Source organism: Arabidopsis thaliana, chromosome 3 (genome assembly GCF_000001735.4).
Source record: "Arabidopsis thaliana chromosome 3, partial sequence".
NCBI classification, from domain to species: domain Eukaryota; kingdom Viridiplantae; phylum Streptophyta; class Magnoliopsida; order Brassicales; family Brassicaceae; genus Arabidopsis; species Arabidopsis thaliana.
The window spans coordinates 464,266-489,627 of record NC_003074.8 but is presented as its reverse complement, the minus strand read 5'-3'; the positions used below and the strand labels follow the sequence as shown (position 1 = coordinate 489,627).

Below are 25,362 nucleotides of genomic sequence, written 5' to 3'. Positions count from 1 at the left end.
GCCCATCCAAGTTTTTTTTTTGTTGTTGTTGTTGTTGTTGTAAAATGATGATTTATGCATGATTGACTATCAAATTGAAACAAGAAATGAGTTATAGTTGATTTAGATATATTATATATATAATATTTGTTGATATAAGTAAAAAACCAAAACAAAGGGAGTAAATATTCATTTCATGATCTAATAATTTCCCAAAAAATTAAATTACAATTTTGGCAATATTGTTTCAGTGAACAACTGAAAAACTCAACTTATCAACATTACTCCACAATTCACAAAAAAAAAAAGATTTATTTCTTGGTAACTGGAAGTGATGTTGATATAAGCTAATATATAACATTATAACTTGTGGCTCATGAGCATCCTAATCTCTTCACTAAAGGCTTATTTGTCACATTCTCATTGGTCACTCTAGATTCACCACTTTGCCATGTCAGCTTTTTCTTCTCATCCACCTGCAAAACAACATTTAAAACCAAAATGAGTTTCACTTTTATGTATTACTTTGTATAATCTTTGGTCACTACCTGATTACTTACCATGTATGTTCCAATAAGAAAAGTTTCCATCTTTGCTTAAAAGCAAAAAACTAAAATACCAAAAGATTCAAAAAAAAACCAAAACAGTAAAAGTAAATAGCAATCTCTGAGAATCTTATCCACGTCAGCTCACGGGTCCTACAGAGAAAGCTACAATAGGAAGAGATGTTTTCACTTACAGAAGATTTACTTGGTCTAGATTTGTTCTCCTTTGTGAAGGTTATGAGAAAAAAACTTTTTTGATGATTCATGACCTTGTTCAAAACTCAGACAGCCACAAGATGATCCAACTACTTTTAACAACCACTAACTCTGCGCCACGTGTATATCTCCAAAGATTCTATCTTTCCCCTCTCACCACCTAGATATAGTCTCATTAGCCTTCCCTCCTTTCTAATTACAATCTCTCCTTTTGCCAACAATCATTGCTTAAAAAACACATACCTTCTTCTTTAGTTATAAAAATGTTGAAAGAAGAGAGTAATGAGAGTGGTACTTGGGCACGAGCATGTGACACTTGTCGTTCAGCCGCCTGCACTGTCTACTGTGAAGCCGACTCTGCCTACTTGTGCACCACCTGTGATGCTCGAGTTCACGCAGCCAACCGTGTTGCTTCTCGCCATGAACGTGTTCGTGTCTGTCAGTCATGTGAGTCTGCCCCAGCTGCGTTTTTGTGTAAAGCAGACGCTGCGTCTCTTTGTACAGCTTGTGATGCAGAGATTCATTCCGCAAACCCACTAGCTAGACGTCATCAGCGAGTTCCGATTCTTCCATTATCTGCAAACTCTTGCAGCTCCATGGCCCCAAGTGAGACTGATGCTGATAACGATGAGGATGATCGAGAGGTTGCTTCGTGGTTACTCCCTAATCCAGGGAAAAACATCGGTAATCAGAATAATGGGTTCTTGTTTGGTGTTGAGTACCTTGATCTTGTGGATTACAGCTCCAGCATGGACAACCAATTCGAAGATAATCAGTACACTCACTACCAGAGGAGCTTTGGAGGAGATGGAGTTGTGCCGCTTCAAGTTGAAGAATCAACAAGTCACCTGCAACAAAGCCAACAAAACTTTCAGTTGGGTATCAACTATGGATTCTCCTCAGGAGCTCACTACAACAACAACTCCTTAAAGGACCTAAACCATAGCGTAAGCTTTTTATACACTTGCCAGCTCTTTAGTTCACAATAATCAGTATGCATGCTGTGTCATCACAAGTATGCTTCGCTATACATTGATTCTTTGCTCCTATAACCTCGGAAGATTGAAACTGTCTTTGTCTCTGTCATTAGGCATCCGTTTCATCAATGGACATCAGTGTTGTGCCAGAGTCAACTGCAAGTGACATAACAGTCCAACACCCAAGAACTACTAAAGAGACGATAGACCAACTATCTGGTCCTCCTACTCAGGTGGTGCAACAGCTTACTCCAATGGAGAGGGAGGCTAGGGTCCTGAGATACAGAGAGAAGAAGAAGACAAGGAAATTTGACAAGACAATAAGATATGCTTCAAGAAAGGCATATGCAGAGATAAGACCACGGATCAAGGGCAGATTCGCAAAGAGGATAGAAACTGAAGCTGAGGCTGAAGAAATCTTCTCAACATCGCTAATGTCTGAGACTGGATATGGAATTGTCCCTTCCTTCTAAACTCCTATGGCGAAGATAGACTAGATTGCATGCTGTAAATTACTTCTAGTTTGGATTTCTACAAGTTATTACTGCATATGGGTCCTTAGTTTTGTGACTTTTGTCAAACTAGTACGAGTTTAATCAGATATGTTCCTATAGCTGCAGTTGTTTAAGCAACATCTCGCTACATAATTGAATTGGTGAAATCTTATCATATGGAACAGTGCCTATCATATCTAATTGAATTGGTGCCACATGAAAGAGATATGCATCACTATGAGTAGCTGTAAGTAGAAAACTAAAAGCGGATTTCAAGTTGTCACTTCACAAGAAAGACAACGCCTAGTAGGTTCAAAGTAAATACCTTTCGATTATTTTCTGGCTGTAGAATCTTCTGTTTCTTGATACTTTCCAGATCACAAGAACACGTAAATCGCAGGTCAATTCCACATATGCCAACTCATTCCCTGAGGAAGGATTATTCAGAATAACATGATTTGTAATTTAAACAATTAAACTGATAACATAGAACAACTTTGTCCACACAAACTTAAGAAACTCCAAAAACCAACATGCAAATCAGCATTAATTGTCATTTTCGGTTAACGGGAATCATAAGTTAACGTATTCAGCCAAGTGGGAGTAAGATAGTGAAGATACTGAGAACCCTAATATACACCAGCAACTAGCATAGGATGTTGATGCCTATGCCAAATTCAAGTAAAGAAGGATAATTCTTTCTCTTTACCTTTTGGAATAAAGGACTATACTTTCTCACTTTTTATGGTATGTGCTGACAGTAAAGGATGATAGAGCAACGAAAAAGAAAGCACGACATTTAACCAAGCCTTACTGTTTCCCATCTGGAAATGTTCACAGAGCTCAACATTATTATACATCACAACCTATTTTTTTTTTCTTCTCAATTATACATCACAACCTATATGTGTAGCAAAAGTACTGTATTTATTTCCTAAGTTATGAGAGATCTGAAAACAGTGATTACTTAACCAAAATAAAGAGCTTACATCACAACCTAAATTTGTAACTTGAAATGAAATGTAGCAATAGTGGGACAAATTACGAAATTCTGCATCGTATACAATTTTCCTATAACATCATAAGATTTATATAAAAGTGAGTGATAGTCTAAGTGGAATCATAGAAACCGTCAGACATATAAGAAGTAATAAAAACTAATATAAGACCTAGTTGAGAGTTAATACAGTATATACTATATAGTAATGGGATCGAGACCTCACGTGAAATGTATCAAAGTGACGACCCTTTCCAAAAAGGTTACTGCACTTTTCCTGATCAACTTAAAAAGAGTCCCAGCCATAAAGTTGAGAAGGGATGGTAAAAGCGTCTTCCAGACTTTTTAAAAAGCAAAAACTCTTTTCATCAGTTGCATAGAGCTCAAGCAAGCCACACTCCACTAGAGCGCCATAGATTCCTCTTACTATGGACCACAAAACAGGCGGATTTTCATCGAGCCACTGATCCAAAAGTGTCTAACTGAAGCTACTTCTTAGATTATCAGATTAACGTGTTTAGAGATCAGGGTTGCAAATCAAAGATATTGGCAGTTGCATTCACATAATAATGGCAGATGACCAAAGAAGAAAATTGAGAGACTAAAATCATGATGTAGCACAAAGTGAGTTATAGAGAGATAATTAAGAAACATATGCCTTAAAAATCTCATTCAAGGAAGCTTTTGTCAATCATATTTTTGGATCCCTTTACAATTCCTATTATGCCGGTAGAAAACATAAAGTTGTACATATTACCTTATCAATGAGTCAGCCAAGTCACTCCAAGTGTATGCAAACTCTCAGTCACTCAGTTTTGTCACCTTTGTCTGATGGCACAAGAGCATTCCGTTTTCTTTTCTCACATTTATGGTAAGACAAGGAGGTCTATGGAATTGAAGGAAAAGAAAGTGGCACGGCCCTGAGCGATATGACAGAACATCAATGGTGAAACTATGCACTTTTGCAGGACTTTAATTTCTTCTTTACTTGGTGGAGAGTCTCTGTACAAAAGATAGAGTACATTGACTAAGACTTGTTATGAGAAAATTTGCTTTTGTCGTTTGAAGTAACGAAAACAGCTTACCCCGAGAAGCAAGTGACAAAGCTCGGTTCACCAGGAGAAGACTTCTTGAACTGGCTGTTTGGCAAATACACATCAAACACCGGTCTTGCATCACAGATATGCATATCACTCAGGAGTTTGGTAACAGAGTCTCTGTCTTGGAAAAATTCTGCAGCACAAAGTGACTCATCTTCATCACTTGGTGTAGTATTCACAGCATATTTTGTAGTCCAAGGAACTCCATGTCTGCCTAGAATGTAACCAAGACCCTTTAAGTATCTATAAACCTCGTAGTTTTCCCAACAGCAGCCATATTTTCCCTCCGCTATTTCCCCATACAAGTCCTTCAATGAAATCACTACGTCATCCTCATCACCCAAGAGCTGCAACTCTCCAATTTCACTCAAATACCTGCATCAGAAAGAAGACAATTCGAAAAAGGAAGAAACTTCATCAGGTGATTTGAGTAAACACTGCAATCTTTAAAAACAAACTTGTAATGTTTCGTTTGCCACATACAGAGCCTCTTCTATGAAGCAATATGTTTTTCCGGTACGGATAATTCCAGTTGTCGTCCAAAGTTTACCCCTTTTGACCTCAACTTCGGCCATTCCTAAATCCTAATTCAGCATTCCAACGAGCCTTGGAGGATCCTACTCTATAATTTGCAAGCACAAAAAGAAAGAAATTGATTGTAAGAACTAAGAACAATTAGCTTAACACGGACAATCATATCCTGAATCAAGTCTCTCCACCTGAATTGTAATTTGGGAGCTGGACCACCAAATTGATATTCTTCGTCATCATAGCATAGTAAACCAGCTTCGTTTTCACTCAGCGGAGAACCTTCCCAGTCTTTCTCCTCCATAGCTGCTGAGATCAGTTTCAGTCGTTCAAGAGGAAACGAAGTCGCTGAGGCAATTCGTCGAACACTTGGCGAAAGGTAAAAATATATTTTGTTAAAGTCTTCAACTTTCGCAGGCCGTACGAGAATTCGGTAACAGAGTTACTCCCTGCGAACGAATTATTCCCAACGGGGAGACGACGATCATCGGAAGTTTGATTTCCCGTTTTGCTGGAGACGAGATAATTGCAATGACGTTTAATGGCAGAATGATGACGTATCTACTTACTTTGTCGGAAAAGTTTATATGGGCCGACCAAATTACTAAGCCCATCGCATAAACACCCAAATAAAAAGGAGTCAATGAAACCAAAAGTAAAAAATTATAACCAAAGACTTCAGTTTTAATCTTTTTAAGAAAAAGAAACACAAAGATGAGAAACTCAGTTCTACAATCATAAATAAGCCAAGGTATCTCACACATTGAGGAAAGAAACATACTGTGTGGAACTTATTATTGAAGGAGAAGAAGAATACAAGAGGATGAGAGATCTCAGATCTTAGATTGTCTTGCAATCTTGAACCACTCGGTGTGGAAAGATCCTTCCACATCAGTCCTTTCATATGTATGAGCACCAAAGTAGTCTCTCTGTGCTTGGACTAGATTTGCCGGCAATCTCTCTCTCCTGTAAGAATCAAAGTAGGCTAGACTCGCAGACATACCCGGTGTGCTGATACCCGAGTTGATAGCTAAGCAGACGACTCTTCTCCACGCGGACTGTCTCTCGATTATCTCTTTCGCAAACTCTGGATCCACCAAGAGGTTAGCTAGCTCTGCGTTCCTGTCATAAGCTTGCTTGATCCTGTCTAGGAAGATTGCTCTGATGATGCAGCCTCCTTTCCAGATTCTAGCTAACTCACCTAGCTTCAATCCCCACCCCTTTTCTATGCTCTTGGCACGGATAAGGTTCATGCCTTGTGCGTAGCTGCAGATTTTGGATGCGTAAAGAGCCTTCCTCACGTCATCGACTAGCTGTTTCTTGTCAACTTTCTGATCGGTCAAGATATCTCCAAACCCACCTGCCTTGAAGACTTTAGCTGCTTGCACACGTTCATCTTTAAGCCCGCTAAGGAACCTCGCATCAAGAGAGGATTCAATGGTGGGAGCAGGAACAGATAGCTCAGCAGCTTGCTGCACGGTCCACTTTCCTGTGCCTTTCATGCCGGTTTTGTCCAAGACCTTGTCAACCAAATGCCCATCTCCCTTATCGTCCTTGATCCCGAAAATATCTGCTGTGATCTCTACCAAGAAACTCTCAAGCTCACCTTTGTTCCAGTCAGAGAAGACACTGTGAAGCTCCTCATTCGATAATTTACCAACAGACTTGAGGACGTCATAAGCTTCTGCAATCAGCTGCATATCACCGTACTCGATCCCATTGTGGACCATTTTGACAAAGTTTCCAGACCCGCCCTTACCGATATAAGTCACACAGGGACCACTATCCCTAACCTGAGCAGCAACCTTGAGAACAATGTCTTCGATATTCTTGTAGGCTTCATAAGAGCCTCCAGGCATCATAGATGGGCCATTACGAGCACCTTCTTCACCACCAGAAACTCCCATTCCAAGGTAGAGGAAACCGTTCTCCGCCACGGCTTTTTCTCTCCTCTCAGTGTTCTCATACCATTCATTACCACCATCGACAATACAGTCACCTTTCTCCAAATAAGCAGAGAGGGTCTTGATGGTCTGGTCAACGGGAGAACCAGCCTTAACAAGCATGATAATAACGCGTGGCTTCTGAATGGACTTGACAAAAGACTCGGGGTCATGGAAGCCGTAAAGAGGAAGATTGCCTTCCTTTTTGGCTCGTTCGACGGTCTCATCAACTTTGGAAGTAGTTCTGTTGTAAACAGAGATTGGGAAGCCTTTCTCTGCAATGTTGAGAGCTAGGTTCTGACCCATCACAGCAAGTCCAGCTAGACCTATTCTTGTAGGTTGAACAGCCATTTTTCTAAGTCTTCTTCTCTCTGCCAAACAAATAAATACATCACAAATTTAAGAAAGATGTATGTAAAACAAAACAGATTCATGCATGATTGATCTCAAATAAACGCAACGATACAAACCAGAAATAAGATCCCCAAGATCTTCGAACACAGAATCAATAAATCAACATGACAAATCTCAAAAAAAAAAAAAGATCACGATCGTGGCATACACTAACAACAAGAGCGAAGATTCGATTACTTAAAACACCGATCTAAACAACATAATGGGAATTTTCAACGGAATCACACAAAAATGCTGGATCACATAAAAGTTAAATAATTTTTTCTGAAATTTCGGTACACATCATTTATATCGAAAAGTGATTGGAACAATCAGATACCAAACCAAAATTGATTGGGGAAAAAACAAAAAGAGAGAGAGTATGATCGGAGAAACAAACCTGTTCGTATCGCGGAGATGGATTTGAGAATTTTCCTAGAAAAAATTAAGAGGAAAAGACGTGAAGGAGGAGAGTAAAAATTGCAGAGATTAGTGATGTTTGTTTGTAGCAGATATATAGCAAATGAACGGTCTGATTCGCACCACTGCTACCAAAGTAATAATATTTTTTTCTCCTTTTCCCTTTTTTTGTTGTTAAAGTATTGTCAAAATTGGCCACTCCTGCGTTAGGTAAGAAAAGGGTGGGTGGTAGTAGTCGTTGGATCTTGAATTGTTTTCTCTTGACATCATATTGGTCATTGGAATTTGATTTTCATACAGAGAAAATATATAGTCTTTCCTCAAATACCGTGTGTTTGTGTGTTTTTGTTTGAAAACTTGAAAACCAAACTCGTTTTACACATCACATTTGATTTAAGCCGGGGTAAACCCAAATAGTGAATTCTCACTTCAACGGAATCCTAATTCATCACCAAACCAAATCCTTTTGCAATTACACTTTATACGTTCCTACCTGTATTATGCAGCATTCTAGAAAGGGAAGAACAAACCTTTAGAGTTTCAAAAAAAAAAAAAAAAAAAAAACCTTTAGAGTTTCTTCTATATGATTCTTAAGGCAGACAAGTATGAAATAAAGACAACAAGACATTGTAGCTTGGGAGAACATATTGCTGTGAAGAGTTTACAAAATAAAAATAAAGACCAAAACTATGACAGAAATAACAAGCAAAATGCTTCTTTTTTTTTGTAACCCTATATAAAGATAAACGTATCATCAGTTAAAGAATGCCGAGAAAGACAGAAACACATCGATCCGAGGTTACCTCTTCTCCCTATTTTTTCCTCTTTCCGGTTTGTTTGTTTTCATCGTTCTCTCTTTAGAGACCAAAATTGCACATCTGCACAAACTCCATTTCGTTATCAACATATTTAGTCCAGAGAGACTTGTATTGGTTCATCGCAATGTCTAGCCACGGTTTCATGTTTCCATTGTAATGAATCACTCCTGCATTTCTGATTTCGTCCATGCTCACTCCCGGGTTATAGCCTAACCCAAGTACATGCCATGATTTGTCCAATGATTTCGTCTTTGAATAGAATGTGATCAATCCCGGAGGTAGAGTTCCCAATTTCCAGAGAGTTCTGTCTTCATTCTGCTCGGAAAACATAAGAACCAACAGAAGATAAGTACCTAAAAGAGCTTTGACATGTCTAGGTTACTAAGGAAGAATCATACATTACATAGTTAAACAATGGACTTACCAGGTTCTGCCAGTAATGGTATTGATCGGTGCACTTCTCGCGTCTCCAGGCATTGAGATCGAATATGTTCATTCCAAAGGCCCAAGCACAGGCACTGGGGTTAAAGTTCTCTTTGATCAAAGGATGAGAGAAGTTTAAGTATTGACCATATCGATGAAAAGAACCAAAACATGTCTCAACGGCTCCATTCACCTTGCCATCCAAGTTGATTTTCCATAAACCAGTCACGTCTTTCTGCACCACAACATCATCGTCCAAGAACAAAATCTTATTCAGCTTCGGATACATCTCTGGTAAGTAAAATCTGAGATGGTTCAACATCGAGAGATACTTGGGGTTCTTGAACTTGAGGTTATGTGAATCTTTAGTTGCGTTCTCAGCTTGATTCTCAAAGTAAAACTTCTGCAACTTGGCAGACTCAAGCTGCCTCAAGACCGGCGCATAGGAAGAGTTTAAGAACTTGAAATCCTCCACGGATTTAATCTCAACATGGGCACCACGGTCCAAAGGACGCATCTTAAACCACACCTTCATGGCTGCGAGATTCATCCGATCTGTCACCACATGGAAGACATGCTTCCATGGCTCCTCAGCGTTCATCACAACCGATCTCACCACAACAGACACAGCAATGACATTATCAGAGAAAATCGCATAGTGGTAAAGAGTTGGATCCTCTGCGGCTGGGTCAGGTGGAGCATCCTTGTACTTCTCAGGATTAGAGATCCTCTCTCCTACAAGCCTCATGGCCAAACAATGAAGACTTTTAGGAACCGACTTGGCTGAAATCAAGCTAGCAACCGCACCGTTTTTCTTAGCCTTTGTCAACTGTTCTTGGACAGCAAAGATTGTATCTTTCAACTTCTGGATTTTAAGCTGTGTATCATAACTCTCTTTAGACTCAACGATCATCATCCTCGCTGTCTTCACCTTATCCTTCACTTCTTTCTCAAGCTGCCTAAACGAATCCTCCTCAAGAGCATTACCATTATCAGACACAGCAGATTTCAAACCAGGTTTCGACTGCAAATCCGAGAAGTTGATAGCCAAATCTTCGAAGAGCTTAAGCTGCTTAGAAGCATCAAGCTTTAGCTTCCTAGCGTAAGCAGCATACGCATTCACCAGTGTCAAATGATCAATGGCTTGCTTGTGTATCAGATCCAACCTAGTTTTCAATGGATCCGATTGCAAAGCCAAAAACGTCCTCTGCATATATGCGTTGCCCATACTCGGCAATGTCTAAAAACCAGACAGCAAAAATCAAAGCTCAGATTCAATGAAATTGCCACCGATTCATTTCTAAATTTGTTCGAATTACAAAATCAATCAAAAGCAGAGAAATAAAGAAGGAGCTCAGAGATTGAGAGATGCGTACATGATCCTGATGAGGCTGATGACGAGAGGAGTTAAGAACGACGGAGAAAGTGGCGAGGAAGAGAAAAGAGAACAAAGCGGAGATAAAGATCCGGTAGGAGAAGAAACTACGAAGTCCGGTAGATTGGCCGGATCCGACGCCTCCCCGGCCTCCACGGAAGGCCACCGCCATTTCCAGCGATACACTTCACCTTCACAGGTCAGTTGTTTCCAGATCGGGAATTTGTTTGGTATGGAATCGTCGGTGAGGTTCTTGCTTGTCCTCCCCAAAGACAGATGACTGAGTTTAACCTCTGGAGTGTGACGGATAGATCTCAAACATTTAGTGAAGAATACACACCTTAATTTATTTAATCATTATATATAATCCATCTTGCCTAAAATATACAAATAAAACTATTCATTTAATTTAGTGCAGAGGTAACTAACATATTAATTAAATAAATAAAAACAATGTAATGTCGAGGATGGTGACGACTGACGAGTGAGGAGACCAAAGATTTCCGCGTCGGTGCGATCAATTGACAAATCCAAACTTGTTTTTATTTCACATTCACACCCTTTATTTTCGTTTATTTTATGTTTCACACCCCTTATTCTTTTTCTTCTTTTATGGGCTTTGTTACAACAGGCTGTTTAATATATGGGCCATATGAAAGCCTAATCTAATTAAACGAAAAACGGCACGCTGTTCTGAATTCAAAACATCAAATTAAACAGTTCAACAAACTCCGTCGAATCTGTAAGAAACTCTGGAATTTCTGCAACAATGCAAGCACAAGTTTCACTGAGAGAACAAAGTAGCACCTCAGGGTCTGTAAAATAAAAGTCATTACAAAAAGGTTACCTTGAGAGATCTATCCAGATCATGCAAAACTAGCTTAAGAGTTGTCAATAACTAATGAAGTAAGAAGCTTAGTTATAAATCCATGATTGATCTTCAACGAGAACAACTATGAAAGATGGATTAACTTCACAAACACTTCAAGATAAGGGTTCAAAGTTTAACATGATTTATTTCACAAAACAAAAGGAATATATACAACTTAAACATTATCACATTCACGATAAGTGCTTACCATAAACAAAGTGGTTCAAGGATCTTGCCTCTGAAACCATGTCTATTAACTTGAAGAATAGATCACTTCAAATATTCAATTAACTATATCTACCCGGCAACACGTTCCTTGCCAAACCAGTATCGCCCCTTTCTGAGCTCTTATGTCTTTCATACTCAAGATCATCAGTAGGCAGCTCATACCGACAAACCGGGCAAGTATTCCTTATCCCCAACCAAGGTATGATACACTCTCCATGATAGAAATGACTACAAGGAAGCCTCCTTACTTTCTCCTCCACTAACATTTCATCTTTGCATACCGCACAAACATTGTTCCCTTTGTCTAACTCTTCCACAGCAAGCTCCACAACCGGAAGATCCTGAATTACACTTTTGGCTGCTGGAGGATTTCCCCTGATTCCAGTCTCGTCATCAAACATTTGCCCAAGAATAGCATCAGCATCATAATGTCCACTATGATTTTCATCAAATTCATCCAAACCAGATAGATACAGGTAATAATCCGGATCGATATCATCAGGGTTTAGCATGATTCCTTCAGCTTGTTCGATATAATTAACAACATTGTTAACAGTTAACAAAACCTGCCAGTCCAGTTCATGATCTTCTTCTTCATCATCCCTTGATAGTGAAGACAATTCATCTTCTTCGTCCTCATCTTCGGGTCCACTAAAAGCTGTCCAGTTAATCGCGTTCTGCACCTCCTCCCATTCTTCATCAGCCAACACGGTTCCCTCTCCGAAGAGATGATCCCACACAGGAGGAAGACCCGTACCAACCTCGACCCGACCCGAATCATTTCCCCTATTCCCGCTACTATCCTCAGAGATAAAATCAAACACGCCATCTTCACAATCGGAATCTGAATCGATACCGGTCACTCGAAGCCCTTGCTCCCCTGAATCACCCGGTTGCAGATCCGACCCGGAAGTCCCCAAAACTATCTCCTCCTCTTCCTCGTCTTCCTTGGGGTCATAAAAGCCCCAAATATTATAATCACCGGCGGTCAGCCCTCCTGATTCCAAGTACTCAGCCACGTCAACATCGGAAGAATCTCGATCGAAGAAATCGATGGGACAGCTGTTGGGATCGGGCTCAGAATCCGAGTAAGAACCTGATCCAGAATCTGAAATCGGGCCTGTGAAAGGGAAATAAGGATTGCAATCGATGTCCCTGTCGTCGAATGGCGAGTAACGGACGAGTAAGTTCGTGGTCTCCGGTATGAAAATCGGATCGTCTACGGCTACACCGTCGCCTTCAGCCTCTTCTTCAAGGTTGATTGCGGAATCGGGCTTCGTCGACGCCATTGCTGTGTCTCAGAGAAAAGTAATTAATTAAAAAAAAAAAAGACAAAAAAGGAAAAAGGAAATTTCAGAGGGAAAAATCGTATGATTTCGTCTACACAAAGGATATAATATGATGACGTGTATTTGCAGGTGGATTAAGACAAACGATGAAAAAATTACGCCGTTGCCGGGGATCGAACCCGGGTCACCCGCGTGACAGGCGGGAATACTTACCACTATACTACAACGACCTTGTTGATCTGGTAATGCTTTTTAATTATTTAATAGAATAGTAAAAGTCCAAACTGGATTCCCCGTGGCGTGTTAACCGCTTGATTAATATAGCTAGTGCCTAGTCAGTCGGTTTATATATTTTTCAAACCGAGTGAACCGAACCGAAGCAATTGTAATCGTTTCAATCCCGCCATAGATACCACTGAGTTTCAGTTCGTTATGACTCATGGCGGAGAGTCTCAGATTATTGCATATGACCAGATCAGTGGTTTCATTCAATCGTTGTCTAACAGAGAAAATTTCATACCGGAGAGTTCCAAGCTTTTCTTATTTCACTGATTTTCTGAATCAAGTGAACTCAGTTAGCACGACGAACTTTTCGTTTGTTTTCAAGGAATGTGCGAAGCAAGGAGCGTTAGAGCTAGGCAAGCAAGCTCATGCTCATATGATAATATCTGGGTTTCGTCCGACTACATTCGTACTGAACTGTTTGCTGCAGGTCTACACAAATTCAAGAGATTTCGTGTCTGCTTCTATGGTGTTCGACAAAATGCCGCTGAGAGATGTTGTTTCTTGGAACAAAATGATAAATGGTTACTCGAAGAGTAATGACATGTTTAAAGCGAATTCTTTCTTCAATATGATGCCTGTGAGAGATGTTGTGTCTTGGAACTCAATGCTTTCTGGGTATCTGCAAAACGGCGAGAGTTTGAAATCTATCGAGGTTTTCGTTGACATGGGGAGAGAAGGTATTGAGTTTGACGGTAGAACTTTTGCAATTATTCTTAAAGTTTGTTCCTTTTTAGAGGATACCAGTTTAGGAATGCAGATTCATGGGATTGTCGTTCGAGTGGGTTGTGATACTGATGTGGTTGCTGCGAGTGCGTTGTTGGATATGTATGCAAAAGGCAAGAGGTTTGTCGAGTCTCTTAGAGTGTTTCAAGGTATACCAGAGAAGAATTCTGTCTCGTGGAGTGCTATAATCGCAGGTTGTGTTCAGAATAACTTGTTGTCCCTTGCTTTGAAGTTTTTCAAGGAGATGCAAAAGGTAAATGCTGGAGTGAGCCAGTCAATTTACGCTAGCGTCTTGAGGTCATGTGCTGCGTTATCCGAATTGAGGTTAGGCGGTCAGTTACATGCTCATGCCTTGAAGTCAGATTTTGCAGCAGATGGTATAGTGAGGACGGCGACATTGGACATGTACGCAAAGTGTGATAATATGCAAGATGCTCAAATTTTGTTTGACAACTCAGAAAATCTTAATAGGCAATCTTATAACGCAATGATTACTGGTTATTCGCAAGAAGAACATGGTTTCAAAGCTCTACTGTTGTTTCACCGACTCATGTCATCGGGTCTTGGTTTCGACGAGATAAGTTTATCAGGAGTATTCAGGGCTTGTGCCTTGGTGAAAGGACTTTCAGAGGGGCTTCAGATTTACGGTTTGGCGATAAAAAGCAGCTTATCGCTAGATGTTTGCGTTGCAAATGCTGCTATCGACATGTATGGGAAATGTCAAGCTCTGGCTGAAGCCTTTCGTGTATTCGATGAGATGAGAAGACGAGACGCTGTGTCTTGGAATGCGATTATAGCTGCACATGAGCAGAACGGAAAAGGATATGAAACGCTTTTTCTTTTTGTCTCGATGCTCCGTTCTAGGATCGAACCTGATGAGTTTACCTTTGGAAGCATATTGAAAGCTTGCACTGGTGGTTCTTTAGGTTACGGTATGGAGATCCATTCCAGCATTGTCAAATCAGGAATGGCTTCAAACTCCTCTGTCGGATGCTCTCTGATCGATATGTATTCAAAGTGTGGAATGATAGAAGAGGCGGAGAAGATACATAGTCGATTCTTTCAACGAGCCAATGTCTCGGGAACAATGGAAGAGCTTGAAAAGATGCACAATAAGAGACTGCAGGAAATGTGTGTTTCATGGAATTCAATTATTTCCGGATATGTAATGAAGGAACAAAGCGAGGATGCTCAGATGCTTTTTACCCGGATGATGGAGATGGGTATAACTCCTGACAAATTTACTTATGCAACAGTTCTTGATACCTGTGCGAATCTTGCTTCCGCTGGATTAGGTAAACAGATTCATGCTCAGGTCATCAAGAAAGAATTGCAATCTGATGTGTATATCTGTAGCACCCTCGTTGACATGTACTCGAAATGTGGAGATCTCCATGATTCAAGATTGATGTTTGAGAAGTCGCTGAGAAGAGATTTCGTGACCTGGAACGCCATGATTTGCGGGTATGCACATCATGGGAAAGGAGAGGAAGCTATACAACTGTTTGAGAGAATGATACTCGAAAACATCAAACCAAATCACGTTACTTTCATATCGATACTCCGAGCTTGTGCTCACATGGGTCTGATCGACAAAGGGCTCGAGTACTTCTATATGATGAAGAGAGACTATGGCCTGGATCCTCAGCTACCGCATTACTCGAACATGGTAGATATATTAGGAAAATCCGGAAAAGTCAAGAGAGCATTAGAGCTTATTCGAGAGATGCCATTTGAAGCAGACGATGTCATATGGAGAACCCTGTTAGGAGTCTGCACGATACATAGAAACAATGTAGAGGTTGCAGAAGAAGCAACTGCTGCCCTGTTGAGATTGGATCCACAAGACTCTTCAGCTTATACACTTTTATCAAATGTATACGCAGATGCAGGAATGTGGGAAAAGGTTTCAGATTTGAGGAGAAATATGAGAGGCTTTAAGCTTAAGAAGGAGCCTGGTTGCAGTTGGGTTGAGCTAAAAGATGAGCTTCATGTGTTTCTCGTTGGAGATAAGGCTCATCCTAGATGGGAAGAGATTTACGAAGAGCTTGGTTTGATTTACAGTGAAATGAAACCTTTTGATGATTCTTCTTTCGTGCGTGGGGTTGAAGTAGAAGAAGAGGACCAATGGTGTTACTGCTAAACAATTTTGTATTAAAAGTAAATTTAACAAATAGATTGTTTACAGCGTTTGTATAGTTGTAGTTTTGTTTGTTCAAGTACTATGATATTGCTTCATTTAATGATGATCAGAAGTGGTTATCTACTTTCAATATCTTGTTATACATTGCTTCTTTTGCCTCTTTTAGTTCTTCATGGTACTAAATTACTGTTTGGTTCGGTTAAGCTATAGATGAGTAAACTAATAAGATCACAACAGAAGGAATCACAAAAATGGGTCATAAGTCTCAAGTATTACCAAAAATGATTATATAGGAAACAACAGACAAAACAGAGTTCTTCATCAGGAGGCAAATCTGACTGTAGACAAAATCTGATCTATTTTGTAAAACTTTTTGTGATTTGTCTTATTATGTTGAGGTAATATTATCTGTTGCTGTCTTCTGGCGTTTTGGATCAACCTTGTCTTGGACATTATCTTCTGGCTCTGCTTCTTCATCTTCTTCTTTAAGTTCTTCATGGTGTTGGCTAAGATGACCATTGACTGCTTCATGACCAATAAGAGATACATGTTTGCTCGTAATCTGGCGACCAGCCCTAAGCTTTGGACCCCAATGCTTCTCTGGATTTGGCAGAAAACGAGCTACTTTCTTTGCCTGTGCCTTGCTCAGCGAACCAATGTGACGCGAAAAATCAACCTGTCCAAACACAAGACAGAATCGAAAAGAAAAGATTCAGGCTTGGAAAAAACATTATTCAGTTTCAAACAATTCAGAGAAAGCGAGCAAAAGACCTCATGTGATGGTTCTTTGGACAAGATCACACTACCGGGTTGTTCAGGCGATTGCGCCTTTATGGGATGATTCTTCACCTACAATATCACCCAAGAAAAAACCATCAAAAAGAAGACCTGGTAAGATGAAACACGGTCACATTACAAATTCATCAACTTAGTTTACCCAGCAGCGCATAATGTCCCAGATAACCTCCATAGGAGCATCAGTTTTCATGCCGAGCGGATTCACATGAGTCCCAGAGATACGGTAATTAGCATTAATAACCGCTGATCGAAACATTGCAGCTGATGGTGAAATACACTTTAGTGTCGCACAAAGATTATGCAGACTCAAAAACAGAGGAACATCCAGCAATTCCTAAAAAAATTAAATCGAAACATAAAAGTCAATTTCTCACTTTTCAATGGTTTATTGAAAAAACAGAACAAAAAAAAATCCCACAACTTGCCTCGGAGACTGTAGTAAGTACAGCAGAGATCCGGTCATAAGCAGGATATCTGTCTTTCATGGATTTCACACTGTTTAATATCGAAGTCACCCATTCTGGATCATGCATTGGAGCAGACCATATTGGTCCACCCATGTTATATTTCTTCCCACAGTGGTTGCAATCCTGCTTCACAACCGGACCAATTGCTGGTAGATACCTCACACTGTTGTTCTGCCAAAAACAAAATGTGTTATGATAAACTATAAAAAAGGGCGGTTTCAGGATAGAAATTTTAAATTAGTTTGGAAGTGACCTCACTGATAGTTCAAGAGTTTTACAAAAAGAGGGAACTATGTCAAACACTATCGACGCACATAGAACCATAACAAGAATCATTGGCTATATTCAAAGTTTCTATCATCCTAAGGGATGCAGTGGATAGAAAATGTATTAAAACTTTCACATGTGTATGTATATACCTTAGGGAGAGATCTTCCAACAGGTTGAAGATGAAATGAATCACAGCCAATGCATTGATATACGTAAGAGAGCTTCAATGGAGTGTTCTTCATTGCACTCGCCGAGCTGAAAATTTCATTAATCTTTGAGGTTTCAGTGAATCGAAAACAAAACAAAAAAATTTGCAGAATCTGAATAACTGAGATGTTACGAGTTTGATTAGACAATGAAAACTCACGTGTAAACGCGGACAAAAACACGAACATAGAAATCCATTTGCACAGATAGCACCGGAACAATATACCGCTTGTAGCGGTTTGCATGGCTCTGCATTAAAGCATAACCAAAAGGTGGAAAAGAACATAAGAAATCAATCTAAACCTGAGAGAATTGGCGTTAAAATGACAAAGATAAACAAACCTCGATGCTGGCAAGGAGGATCCGCAAAGCCATCTCATGACAATACTTCGCTCTCAATGGGTAAGAACCATATCTGATATATTAAAGATTAAAGACTGGTTTAGCCAAAAGGCAAAATCGGTGGTTGAGAAAGGTGTGCAAAAAAACAAAACACTCACTTGGAATAGCAAACTTCACCGTTACCACCACATAACACTGCCATGTCAGTTGCTGTACACATTAGCAATCCACCATCCGTGACTGATTGAATAGCCGAGTCAAGGAAAATAGATGGTGATCCATATGGATCAAGATCAACCTAAGAATATCATTAACCAAAATTAGTTTAACAGAAGCAACTATAGCAATATTCAAATGAACATAATAATGAGTATAAAAGATGCTTACCACATCAAATTCTTTAGGGTGGGTAAGCATATGGACACGAGCATCGGTATGATGTGACTCCACCTTTGAAATAGCCACTGAGCCATTGAACTTTATGTTTCTCTGGCAAGCTTCGACCGATGCTTTTAAGAGAAAAAAGGAACAACATTAGGATATTGTTATTGGGAAGCTACAAGAAACAAACAAATTAATCAAGACTTCCAACTTCCAGGTCGTCTAATCTAATTCATTAAAATGATGAAACTTTTTACCTAAATCATTATCCAACGCCACAACCTGACCAATTCCTTCTATTTCGCGTGCATATCTTAGAGCCCGTAACCCAGAAGCTGACAAAGCCTGAAATATAAGTATGCAAACAAAATTTATCTAACTGCAAGATCACAATAAGCGGTATGAAGCAAGACACCGAATAAAAAATATAGGAAGACCTCAAGAACTTTTGGTGGCTTGGGTTCTCTAGGTGCAAATCGTTCTGTTGTCTTAGCAGGGTCTTTTGATACAGAGCTTGGTCCATCTTCAGATGCTACTTCGTGATCACCATTATTCATACCGTTCTCGCTAGGAGTTTCTTCCTTGGAAGCTTCAGAAGCATCCTTCTCAATCACTTTGGAAGCTGGTCTAGTTCTTTTAGATGACTTAGCCTCATGCTCTTGCTTGCGTTTCGATAGAAATTCCCTTAGAACAGCAATGGACATGTCTCTATTGTTCACCTAATCATTCGATAAAGACATGAAGGGAAAGAGATCAGGTTCACGCTCAGATCCCATGTAGGTTCAAGCAAACACATTACTATCATGACCGGAAGTTAGCTACTTAAATTGGTAGTATGAAGGATAAGTTTCACAAATATCACTCAGTGAAAGATAGATTTCTCTCAGCAACTTACTATGAAACTGGCTAATCCATCAAAAAAGTTTGATACTTTGGTTACTCGAAGACGTAAAAATCCAAACTTTAAAACAATGACTGACAGTTCCTTGATTAAAACAGGTCAACCAAATTCTTGTTACAGAACAAGCGAATAAGCCATGAGCTAATTGGTGCAAATCAATGTTCACTGGTCTTAACAAAGCTACAACATTTAATTACAAATCAAAGCAGCCAATAAAAATCGAACAGAACACCAATTCAGATAACCTATCTCAGCCTCTATCTTAAGAAACACCAACAATTACAAAGAAGAGAAAGAAAAATAAAAGAGAATTTGGAAAAACCTGAGCTTTATTGAAGAAGACTTGATTCTTCTTGTGCATGAGAATCTCAGCTTCTCCTTCCTTGATAACAGTATAATCATTCAGATCCGTTTCCATTGCTTTGGTATTCTTCTTCTTCTTCTTCTTCTTAAGTCTCTCTACTCACAAATCCAATTACTTCCGCTATTGATTTATGTAACTCGACGAGGAATCACAAATACGTGTATGCAATAAATAAATAAAAAGTCCTACCCGCTTCGATTTCCAGAGGCAAAATACCAAAGAAGAAGGAGCTTTAATTTAAAACCCTACTACATAAACTCCCCAAGATCAACATAAAAGATAATGGGTATGAATGTAAGAAAACCAAAGACAGGGTTGGACCAAGCATAAATAAATAAAAGATAACGGGTGTGAATGTAAGAAAACACAAAATAGAGGGATCAGAGACTAAATATCAAAAGTAGAGGTGTTAAAACATGGCCCATGCAGGTTTCGAACCTGCGACCTTCGCGTTATTAGCACGACGCTCTAACCAACTGAGCTAATGGGCCATTTGCGAATGGTAGTGTCTATTTTACTTATTCGAATCTAAATCGTCATAGGTAATTAAGAAGACATGCAAAGCTTAATCAATGATGGATTCTTTGATTCTACTTCTAGGTGCCACCATTGACGCATTCATAAAATCATAACCGGTCGTTTACAAAACATATTGCTTGAATGATTCTAAACAAATAATAGTTTTTTGTTGAAATTTTCAAAACATATGTTAGGTAAGGTCAGGTTTTGCCAATAAGCCTTACTATATACAGTGGCAACATGTTTCTTCTACTTTGGAGGATTTTGGGTGAATATGAAACCCATGTGAGCATGATACATGTGTTTCTTCTTCTATTGAAATTTCCCCCAATGGTCATTTGCTCTTTGCGTTCGTGTTGCGCTTTCCGGTATCAAATCATATATATATATAACCTAAATGAGACTAGACAATTTGAATCATTGTAAAAGGTATAAAGAAGAGATTATAGTCCACAATTAACAAAGTAATAAGACGGTAAAATATCAAACAAATTGAAAGGGTAAAAAAAAAACAAGAGGGACAAGTCACTGTTAGAAAGGTGACTCCTCCCTTTGGGCCAGCCCCCTACCACAAAAGTCAAAGCTTACTTACTATTCAGTCATATATCGACACGTGTACTTCGAACCACATCACCCATCCTATTACGTAATTTCCACTGTCTAGACTTTTTTTTTTTTTTTTTTTTTTACTTTTTAACGTTTTTTAGCTGTCTCTCTAAATTACTACATACGGACTTGCTACGTCACCTGAGAAGAAAGATCTTTGCTCGTAGATTCTTTGTCTGAAGGAAAATTATTTGTATTTAGTTATTTACAATTGCATAATTGTGTGTAGTAAATCCGCCAGAATGATATTAGAGTGATACTGAGACGACGAATGGTGTAACTTGTAACATATATACTAATAAACACGATTGATTAAAAATTTACTATACAGTATATCCAAAACATTATGATTGAGAGTGTACATATACAATAAGTAATTAAACCTCAAAACCAAACAGTTTTTTTTTTTTTTGGTCAACAATAATTAGAAATGAGAATAAACTATTTAACTTATAAATTCTAGACCCAAAAACTCATATTTTACCCTTCTTGGTCTCACCTAAAAAGACTTTAATTCCCAAAACTCTTGCAAACAATGGCCAAACATAGAAGATTGGAAAACAAATTTAAATCTACTTTCACTTTTATAAAGAATAATCAACGAACCAATTAAGTTAAACCTACATATATTCGTATGTGATCACATATGTGTTATATTCCTCACGTTCTCTTCCATTTAGCTAATAACCTTAATTACTTCAAGAAATCATATATCAACCGAAAACTAGTAAAATAAATATACATACTGAAAGCGCGCAAAATTTTTAGCAATATTTTAAAATACCCTACATCATAGTCTTAACTAATTAATCTTTCTGATCAAAATTTATTTTCATAATATTCATAAATACTTATGGATTACCTAAACCAGGATACTTATCCCTATAAATCTGTCAATCATCATGGATTCATGGAGACATGGTCAGATATCCCACGTCCAGATACAATGTAACATATTGATATACTGCGGCTGATTATTATTTTTTACATTAGAACGAGTTTAGATCCAAAACAAAATTGGTATTCTCAAACAAAAATTAAAAATTGAATACGAAAGTAATAGAACAAAACTTCAATGTTGTCGAATAGATAGGAAGCAATAGAAAAGCGACACGTACATGTCCATTTTAAGGTAGGAGAGGCTTTTCTGCGGCTTGTGAAGTAAGAAAAAGAAAATGATGATAGCTGCTTTCGTTTCATTCATTGCAGAAGAAACCAATGTTTCCCCAATCTCACGCGCCTCCTCCTATCTACCACCACTTGGACAAATCCCCTTTTCAGTATTAGTTTTTTTTTCCGGACATTGTACATTCAAAAGCATTCCAAGTGTCTAATAAACATAACTAACCACTCCAAGATGCAAAATCTAGCTACGAACAAATTTTAAACTATAGAGATGAACTTTAAATTCGGGCATTAATTAGTGGAACTTGAGCTATTGATGAGTTTTCTGACTTTTTGAAGCTTAATTGAGTTTTATATACACTATATATAGGCTTGTAATAATATGGATCAAACAAGAAATATATAAACTACAAATTGGGAATTAGGTTTTAAAACGTTATCGTTCTATTTTAATTCAGGCACCTTTAGAATATCAAGATCCATGCATGTTTCAATATTTCTGTTGACAAATAAATAAAGATGTCTCAAATATGAAGTTTGGGCAACGTACGTGTAGACCTAAAAGAGTCGAAACATTGGTATCTAAGTCATATATCTAGATGTATATGGACATGGATTATATAACTAGACAACGTTTGTTTTAAAAACTTAATTCATTTTTCTTAATTAGTAGCAACTAGCAACTAACTACTCATGGCAAATAATGGTGTCTGCGTGGCACGCACTTGGGAGAGAAGGTGTGAGAATGTTTTTTACTTTCTGTGTAAAAGATGGAAGAGAGAGAAAGAGTAAAGAAGTAGAGAGAGAGATATTGTATCACCAAACCCTAATGATCTCTCACCCTCACAAATTTTCTTATCTTTATAGCTTTTATAGATTCACAAAAACTTTTCTTCAGATTCACAATCTCATCACAACCCTTCAAAAAGAGAAAAGATCTAAAGAATAAACAAGAGCCCTAATATCAAATCACAACCAAAAAAACCAAAGAAAGCTAATTAAAGTTTTCTCTCTAGCTATTCCTCTTCTTTTCTTGTTCTTGAAAACTAGGGTTTACTTCACCAAAAGATAAGATCTTTCCCCAGAAAAAGCAATACCCAAGTCATGTTTCTGTGTGTCTGTATATAGATAAAACATTACATACCCTAATAAGGTTACACAAATAGCTATAAAAGAGGGAAAATAAGATAGGGATTTTTTGGGGTGAGGAAAGATGGGAAGAGGAAGAGTAGAGCTCAAGAGGATAGAGAACAAAATCAACAGACAAGTGACGTTTGCTAAACGTAGAAATGGTTTGCTGAAAAAAGCTTATGAGCTTTCTGTTCTCTGCGATGCTGAAGTCTCTCTCATCGTCTTCTCCAACCGTGGCAAGCTCTACGAGTTCTGCAGCACCTCCAAGTACTTCTCTTTCTTTATACACTTATTAGATCTGTGTGTAGATCTTTCATTTTTCTAGTCTTGTGATGAGTTTTATCTTTCTTGATTGCTTTTTAACAAAATACTTGATATATTTTCAGTTTCTTAATCTGATCTCTAATTAGGTTTTGATTATAGAAGAATAATTCAGTACTTTCAAGTGATTGAATTTCGAGATCTGATCTTAATTTAATCATCATGTCAAATTCTTAGGGATTTAATTGCAATCTATTTTTAGATTTATCGGAGCTAGGAAAGTATCATAATGATATACTATTATTATCATGTAATTTCATTGTCTCTACACGGATATATATGTGATTAGAACTTGGTAAAGTAAACTAAAGATTCACAGTCTTCAATGAAATTTAAAAGATCCAACGTAGAATAATTAGTGGTTCCATGCATTAACCAGTCTAATTAAAGCTCATGCAGACATTTAAGCACCACATGAATTTAATATCTTTTTAATTAAGGGATCTTCTTTTTATAAATTTTCTTTTGTTAGTTTTTAAAATTTTAGTTTGTTCATTAAATTTATAGATTCTTCTTCTCCTGATTTGTGTTTTTTGATCTTTCAGCATGCTCAAGACACTGGAAAGGTATCAGAAGTGTAGCTATGGCTCCATTGAAGTCAACAACAAACCTGCTAAAGAGCTTGAGGTTTAATCTCCAACATCTCTTCGATCTTAATTATTTATCCTTTTTTAATTTTATCTAAAGAAAATGTTTGATTTTGAGACAAAAGCCCTTCAAAGTTTCTTACATAGATATTCAATTGTCTATTATCTTCGCAATTTTCAGAACAGCTACAGAGAGTACTTGAAGCTGAAAGGTAGATATGAAAATCTGCAACGTCAGCAGAGGTATATACATTAATGTGGATGATGATCATTTATAAACAGCATATATATATATATATATATATATATATATAGTTTGTATTGATCATGAAAGTGTGTTGCTGCAGAAATCTTCTTGGAGAGGATCTTGGACCTCTGAATTCAAAGGAGCTAGAGCAGCTTGAGCGTCAACTAGACGGCTCTCTGAAGCAAGTTCGCTGCATCAAGGTGATTTACTTCTGTACATACACTGAAAGATTCACACAAATCTTTCTCTATATATAGACTGAGACACATGCATGAAATGTTTTTGATGCGTGAGGTTATCTGAAAATGCCTCTTCTTTTTTGCAGACACAGTATATGCTTGACCAGCTCTCTGATCTTCAAGGTAAGGAGCATATCTTGCTTGATGCCAACAGAGCTTTGTCAATGAAGGTATATGATGATGTTTCTCTCTCTCTCCTCCAGTTTCTATTTATAGATGGAAACTTTAAATAGTCCAATTTATATATATGAGTCTAAATTTCACATTCTTCAACTGCTACATGTTTCTTTTGTATTATTTCTATGATATCTTCAGGAAAGTTTGAAAAATATTGTGTTTTGTTTAGCTGGAAGATATGATCGGCGTGAGACATCACCATATAGGAGGAGGATGGGAAGGTGGTGATCAACAGAATATTGCCTATGGACATCCTCAGGCTCATTCTCAGGGACTATACCAATCTCTTGAATGTGATCCCACTTTGCAAATTGGGTAAATCAAACAACTTTTCTTGCCTTAAGACATCAACTTAGGTTATAAACAGTTAGCAGTTTGCTTTAAGCCCAACATTGTCTTTGTTTCATAGAGGCTTTGGTTAAAACTCGTGTTGTTTAGTCTAAGGATTCAGCACTTTGATGTCTGAAGTATGGAAAATCAATATCTCAGACTTGAAAATGTGGGTTTCTATTGTTGACTTCGAAACTATGTTGTTGTGGTGTTGCAAACAGATATAGCCATCCAGTGTGCTCAGAGCAAATGGCTGTGACGGTGCAAGGTCAGTCCCAACAAGGAAACGGCTACATCCCTGGCTGGATGCTGTGAGCGATACTTCTTCCCCCAATAAAGATCTTAAGCAAGTACTGGTGGGGTCTTCGTGGTGTGATCTTAGATCTTATGCATATGAATAATAATGTTATTGCACAAGACTTTTGCTTTTGTAGACACAAGTGGCTATAGCTGTAATAGCCTTCAACATCTCTCTTCTGTTTCAGGATTTGTTTGTGCCTATTGTAATTGCTTATATATGTATGGTTTGTATAATGTGTGAAATGTTAACATCGACCATGTCTCATCTGGTGAAGTACTTATCCTGTCTATGCATGATACAAA

General features: G+C 38.3%; 9 protein-coding genes and 2 non-coding genes across 18 annotated transcripts; 3 read left to right on the top strand and 8 right to left on the bottom strand.

Annotated features, from left to right (window-relative positions):
• Window positions 1-153: 153 nt before the first annotated feature.
• AT3G02390 (uncharacterized protein) lies at window positions 154-848 on the bottom strand. 2 transcript variants are annotated; one of them, NM_001202863.1, is made up of 3 exons: window positions 673-823; window positions 540-574; window positions 154-455 (listed from the first exon to the last, which is right to left on the bottom strand). In NM_001202863.1, the coding sequence occupies exons 1-3, from the start codon at window positions 788-790 to the stop codon at window positions 354-356; spliced, it is 255 nt and encodes an 84-aa protein (NP_001189792.1). In that variant the 5' UTR covers window positions 791-823; the 3' UTR covers window positions 154-353. The 2 variants fall into 2 exon arrangements, with proteins under 2 accessions (NP_001189792.1, NP_186888.2); NM_111106.3 differs by lacking the exon at window positions 540-574 and having other exon boundaries at window positions 157-455; window positions 719-848.
• COL2 (CONSTANS-like 2) lies at window positions 161-2,559 on the top strand. The gene is made up of 2 exons (NM_111105.3): window positions 161-1,687; window positions 1,831-2,559. The coding sequence occupies exons 1-2, from the start codon at window positions 1,004-1,006 to the stop codon at window positions 2,188-2,190; spliced, it is 1,044 nt and encodes a 347-aa protein (NP_186887.1). The 5' UTR covers window positions 161-1,003; the 3' UTR covers window positions 2,191-2,559.
• On the bottom strand, window positions 1,789-5,372 carry AT3G02370 (tRNA-splicing endonuclease subunit; the record flags this gene model as incomplete). 4 transcript variants are annotated; one of them, NM_001337402.1, is made up of 6 exons in its annotated part: window positions 5,028-5,341; window positions 4,792-4,930; window positions 4,294-4,683; window positions 3,966-4,210; window positions 2,537-2,639; window positions 1,789-1,992 (listed from the first exon to the last, which is right to left on the bottom strand). In NM_001337402.1, exons 2-4 carry the CDS (start codon window positions 4,881-4,883, stop codon window positions 4,075-4,077), a joined length of 618 nt encoding a protein of 205 aa, NP_001325842.1. In that variant the 5' UTR covers window positions 4,884-4,930; window positions 5,028-5,341. The 4 variants fall into 4 exon arrangements, with proteins under 4 accessions (NP_001325842.1, NP_001319450.1, NP_001325841.1 ...); NM_001337401.1 differs by lacking the exon at window positions 1,789-1,992 and having other exon boundaries at window positions 2,510-2,639; NM_001337403.1 differs by lacking the exons at window positions 1,789-1,992; window positions 2,537-2,639 and having other exon boundaries at window positions 3,757-4,210.
• A 103-nt stretch (window positions 5,373-5,475) lies between these two features.
• AT3G02360 (6-phosphogluconate dehydrogenase family protein) lies at window positions 5,476-7,852 on the bottom strand. Of its 2 annotated transcripts, none has more exons than NM_111103.6 (2): window positions 7,573-7,852; window positions 5,476-7,150 (listed from the first exon to the last, which is right to left on the bottom strand). In NM_111103.6, the coding sequence occupies exon 2, from the start codon at window positions 7,128-7,130 to the stop codon at window positions 5,670-5,672; it is 1,461 nt and encodes a 486-aa protein (NP_186885.1). In that variant the 5' UTR covers window positions 7,131-7,150; window positions 7,573-7,852; the 3' UTR covers window positions 5,476-5,669. The 2 variants fall into 2 exon arrangements, with proteins under 2 accessions (NP_186885.1, NP_850502.1); NM_180171.2 differs by having other exon boundaries at window positions 5,481-7,150; window positions 7,342-7,600.
• A 109-nt stretch (window positions 7,853-7,961) lies between these two features.
• GAUT9 (galacturonosyltransferase 9) lies at window positions 7,962-10,679 on the bottom strand. The gene is made up of 3 exons (NM_111102.2): window positions 10,210-10,679; window positions 8,835-10,073; window positions 7,962-8,725 (listed from the first exon to the last, which is right to left on the bottom strand). The coding sequence occupies exons 1-3, from the start codon at window positions 10,378-10,380 to the stop codon at window positions 8,450-8,452; spliced, it is 1,686 nt and encodes a 561-aa protein (NP_566170.1). The 5' UTR covers window positions 10,381-10,679; the 3' UTR covers window positions 7,962-8,449.
• Window positions 10,680-10,741: 62 nt separating this feature from the next.
• AT3G02340 (RING/U-box superfamily protein) lies at window positions 10,742-12,625 on the bottom strand. 2 transcript variants are annotated; one of them, NM_001337400.1, is made up of 2 exons: window positions 11,288-12,625; window positions 10,742-11,023 (listed from the first exon to the last, which is right to left on the bottom strand). In NM_001337400.1, exon 1 carries the CDS (start codon window positions 12,594-12,596, stop codon window positions 11,367-11,369), a length of 1,230 nt encoding a protein of 409 aa, NP_001327209.1. In that variant the 5' UTR covers window positions 12,597-12,625; the 3' UTR covers window positions 10,742-11,023; window positions 11,288-11,366. The 2 variants fall into 2 exon arrangements, with proteins under 2 accessions (NP_001327209.1, NP_186883.1); NM_111101.4 differs by lacking the exon at window positions 10,742-11,023 and having other exon boundaries at window positions 11,135-12,625.
• Window positions 12,626-12,754: 129 nt separating this feature from the next.
• AT3G02335 lies at window positions 12,755-12,826 on the bottom strand. The gene has a single exon. It is a non-coding gene; the product is annotated as a tRNA-Asp (tRNA).
• A 139-nt stretch (window positions 12,827-12,965) lies between these two features.
• AT3G02330 (Pentatricopeptide repeat (PPR) superfamily protein) lies at window positions 12,966-15,854 on the top strand. Its single transcript, NM_111100.3, has one exon. The coding sequence runs from the start codon at window positions 13,036-13,038 to the stop codon at window positions 15,745-15,747; it is 2,712 nt and encodes a 903-aa protein (NP_186882.2). The 5' UTR covers window positions 12,966-13,035; the 3' UTR covers window positions 15,748-15,854.
• A 56-nt stretch (window positions 15,855-15,910) lies between these two features.
• On the bottom strand, window positions 15,911-19,761 carry AT3G02320 (N2,N2-dimethylguanosine tRNA methyltransferase). The gene is made up of 12 exons (NM_111099.5): window positions 19,436-19,761; window positions 18,650-18,931; window positions 18,470-18,557; window positions 18,219-18,340; window positions 17,990-18,129; window positions 17,832-17,904; window positions 17,650-17,738; window positions 17,432-17,537; window positions 16,971-17,183; window positions 16,685-16,879; window positions 16,519-16,596; window positions 15,911-16,423 (listed from the first exon to the last, which is right to left on the bottom strand). The coding sequence occupies exons 1-12, from the start codon at window positions 19,529-19,531 to the stop codon at window positions 16,136-16,138; spliced, it is 1,770 nt and encodes a 589-aa protein (NP_186881.2). The 5' UTR covers window positions 19,532-19,761; the 3' UTR covers window positions 15,911-16,135.
• Window positions 19,762-19,894: 133 nt separating this feature from the next.
• On the bottom strand, window positions 19,895-19,968 carry AT3G02315. The gene has a single exon. It is a non-coding gene; the product is annotated as a tRNA-Ile (tRNA).
• A 2,508-nt stretch (window positions 19,969-22,476) lies between these two features.
• Window positions 22,477-25,349, top strand: SEP2 (K-box region and MADS-box transcription factor family protein). Of its 2 annotated transcripts, none has more exons than NM_111098.4 (7): window positions 22,477-23,125; window positions 23,725-23,806; window positions 23,948-24,009; window positions 24,114-24,213; window positions 24,339-24,422; window positions 24,599-24,744; window positions 24,981-25,349. In NM_111098.4, the coding sequence occupies exons 1-7, from the start codon at window positions 22,941-22,943 to the stop codon at window positions 25,072-25,074; spliced, it is 753 nt and encodes a 250-aa protein (NP_186880.1). In that variant the 5' UTR covers window positions 22,477-22,940; the 3' UTR covers window positions 25,075-25,349. The 2 variants fall into 2 exon arrangements, with proteins under 2 accessions (NP_186880.1, NP_001325746.1); NM_001337399.1 differs by having other exon boundaries at window positions 22,506-23,125; window positions 24,568-24,744.
• The last annotated feature ends 13 nt before the right edge of the window (window positions 25,350-25,362 follow it).

What these genes read in the sequence shown, in the direction of transcription:
- AT3G02340 (NM_001337400.1), bottom strand. Translation starts at nt 12,596, where the DNA reads ATGGCGTCGACGAAGCCCGATTCCGCAATCAACCTTGAAGAAGAGGCT.
- AT3G02330 (NM_111100.3), top strand. Translation starts at nt 13,036, where the DNA reads ATGGCGGAGAGTCTCAGATTATTGCATATGACCAGATCAGTGGTTTCA.
- AT3G02320 (NM_111099.5), bottom strand. Translation starts at nt 19,531, where the DNA reads ATGGAAACGGATCTGAATGATTATACTGTTATCAAGGAAGGAGAAGCT. An exon ending in TCTTCTTCAATAAAGCTCAG is followed by an intron (nt 18,932 to 19,435) that starts GTTTTTCCAAAT and finishes TCGAATGATTAG; the next exon opens with GTGAACAATAGAGACATGTC. An exon ending in ACCCTAAAGAATTTGATGTG is followed by an intron (nt 18,130 to 18,218) that starts GTAAGCATCTTT and finishes TGATATTCTTAG; the next exon opens with GTTGATCTTGATCCATATGG.
- COL2 (NM_111105.3), top strand. Translation starts at nt 1,004, where the DNA reads ATGTTGAAAGAAGAGAGTAATGAGAGTGGTACTTGGGCACGAGCATGT. An exon ending in TAAAGGACCTAAACCATAGC is followed by an intron (nt 1,688 to 1,830) that starts GTAAGCTTTTTA and finishes CTCTGTCATTAG; the next exon opens with GCATCCGTTTCATCAATGGA.
- AT3G02390 (NM_001202863.1), bottom strand. Translation starts at nt 790, where the DNA reads ATGAATCATCAAAAAAGTTTTTTTCTCATAACCTTCACAAAGGAGAAC. An exon ending in TAGCTTTCTCTGTAGGACCC is followed by an intron (nt 575 to 672) that starts GTGAGCTGACGT and finishes TTTGCTTTTAAG; the next exon opens with CAAAGATGGAAACTTTTCTT. An exon ending in TTCTTATTGGAACATACATG is followed by an intron (nt 456 to 539) that starts GTAAGTAATCAG and finishes GTTGTTTTGCAG; the next exon opens with GTGGATGAGAAGAAAAAGCT.
- SEP2 (NM_111098.4), top strand. Translation starts at nt 22,941, where the DNA reads ATGGGAAGAGGAAGAGTAGAGCTCAAGAGGATAGAGAACAAAATCAAC. An exon ending in GAGTTCTGCAGCACCTCCAA is followed by an intron (nt 23,126 to 23,724) that starts GTACTTCTCTTT and finishes TTGATCTTTCAG; the next exon opens with CATGCTCAAGACACTGGAAA. An exon ending in AGCAAGTTCGCTGCATCAAG is followed by an intron (nt 24,214 to 24,338) that starts GTGATTTACTTC and finishes TCTTTTTTGCAG; the next exon opens with ACACAGTATATGCTTGACCA.
- AT3G02360 (NM_111103.6), bottom strand. Translation starts at nt 7,130, where the DNA reads ATGGCTGTTCAACCTACAAGAATAGGTCTAGCTGGACTTGCTGTGATG.
- GAUT9 (NM_111102.2), bottom strand. Translation starts at nt 10,380, where the DNA reads ATGGCGGTGGCCTTCCGTGGAGGCCGGGGAGGCGTCGGATCCGGCCAA. An exon ending in ATCAGCCTCATCAGGATCAT is followed by an intron (nt 10,074 to 10,209) that starts GTACGCATCTCT and finishes TCTGGTTTTTAG; the next exon opens with ACATTGCCGAGTATGGGCAA. An exon ending in ACCATTACTGGCAGAACCTG is followed by an intron (nt 8,726 to 8,834) that starts GTAAGTCCATTG and finishes TTTTCCGAGCAG; the next exon opens with AATGAAGACAGAACTCTCTG.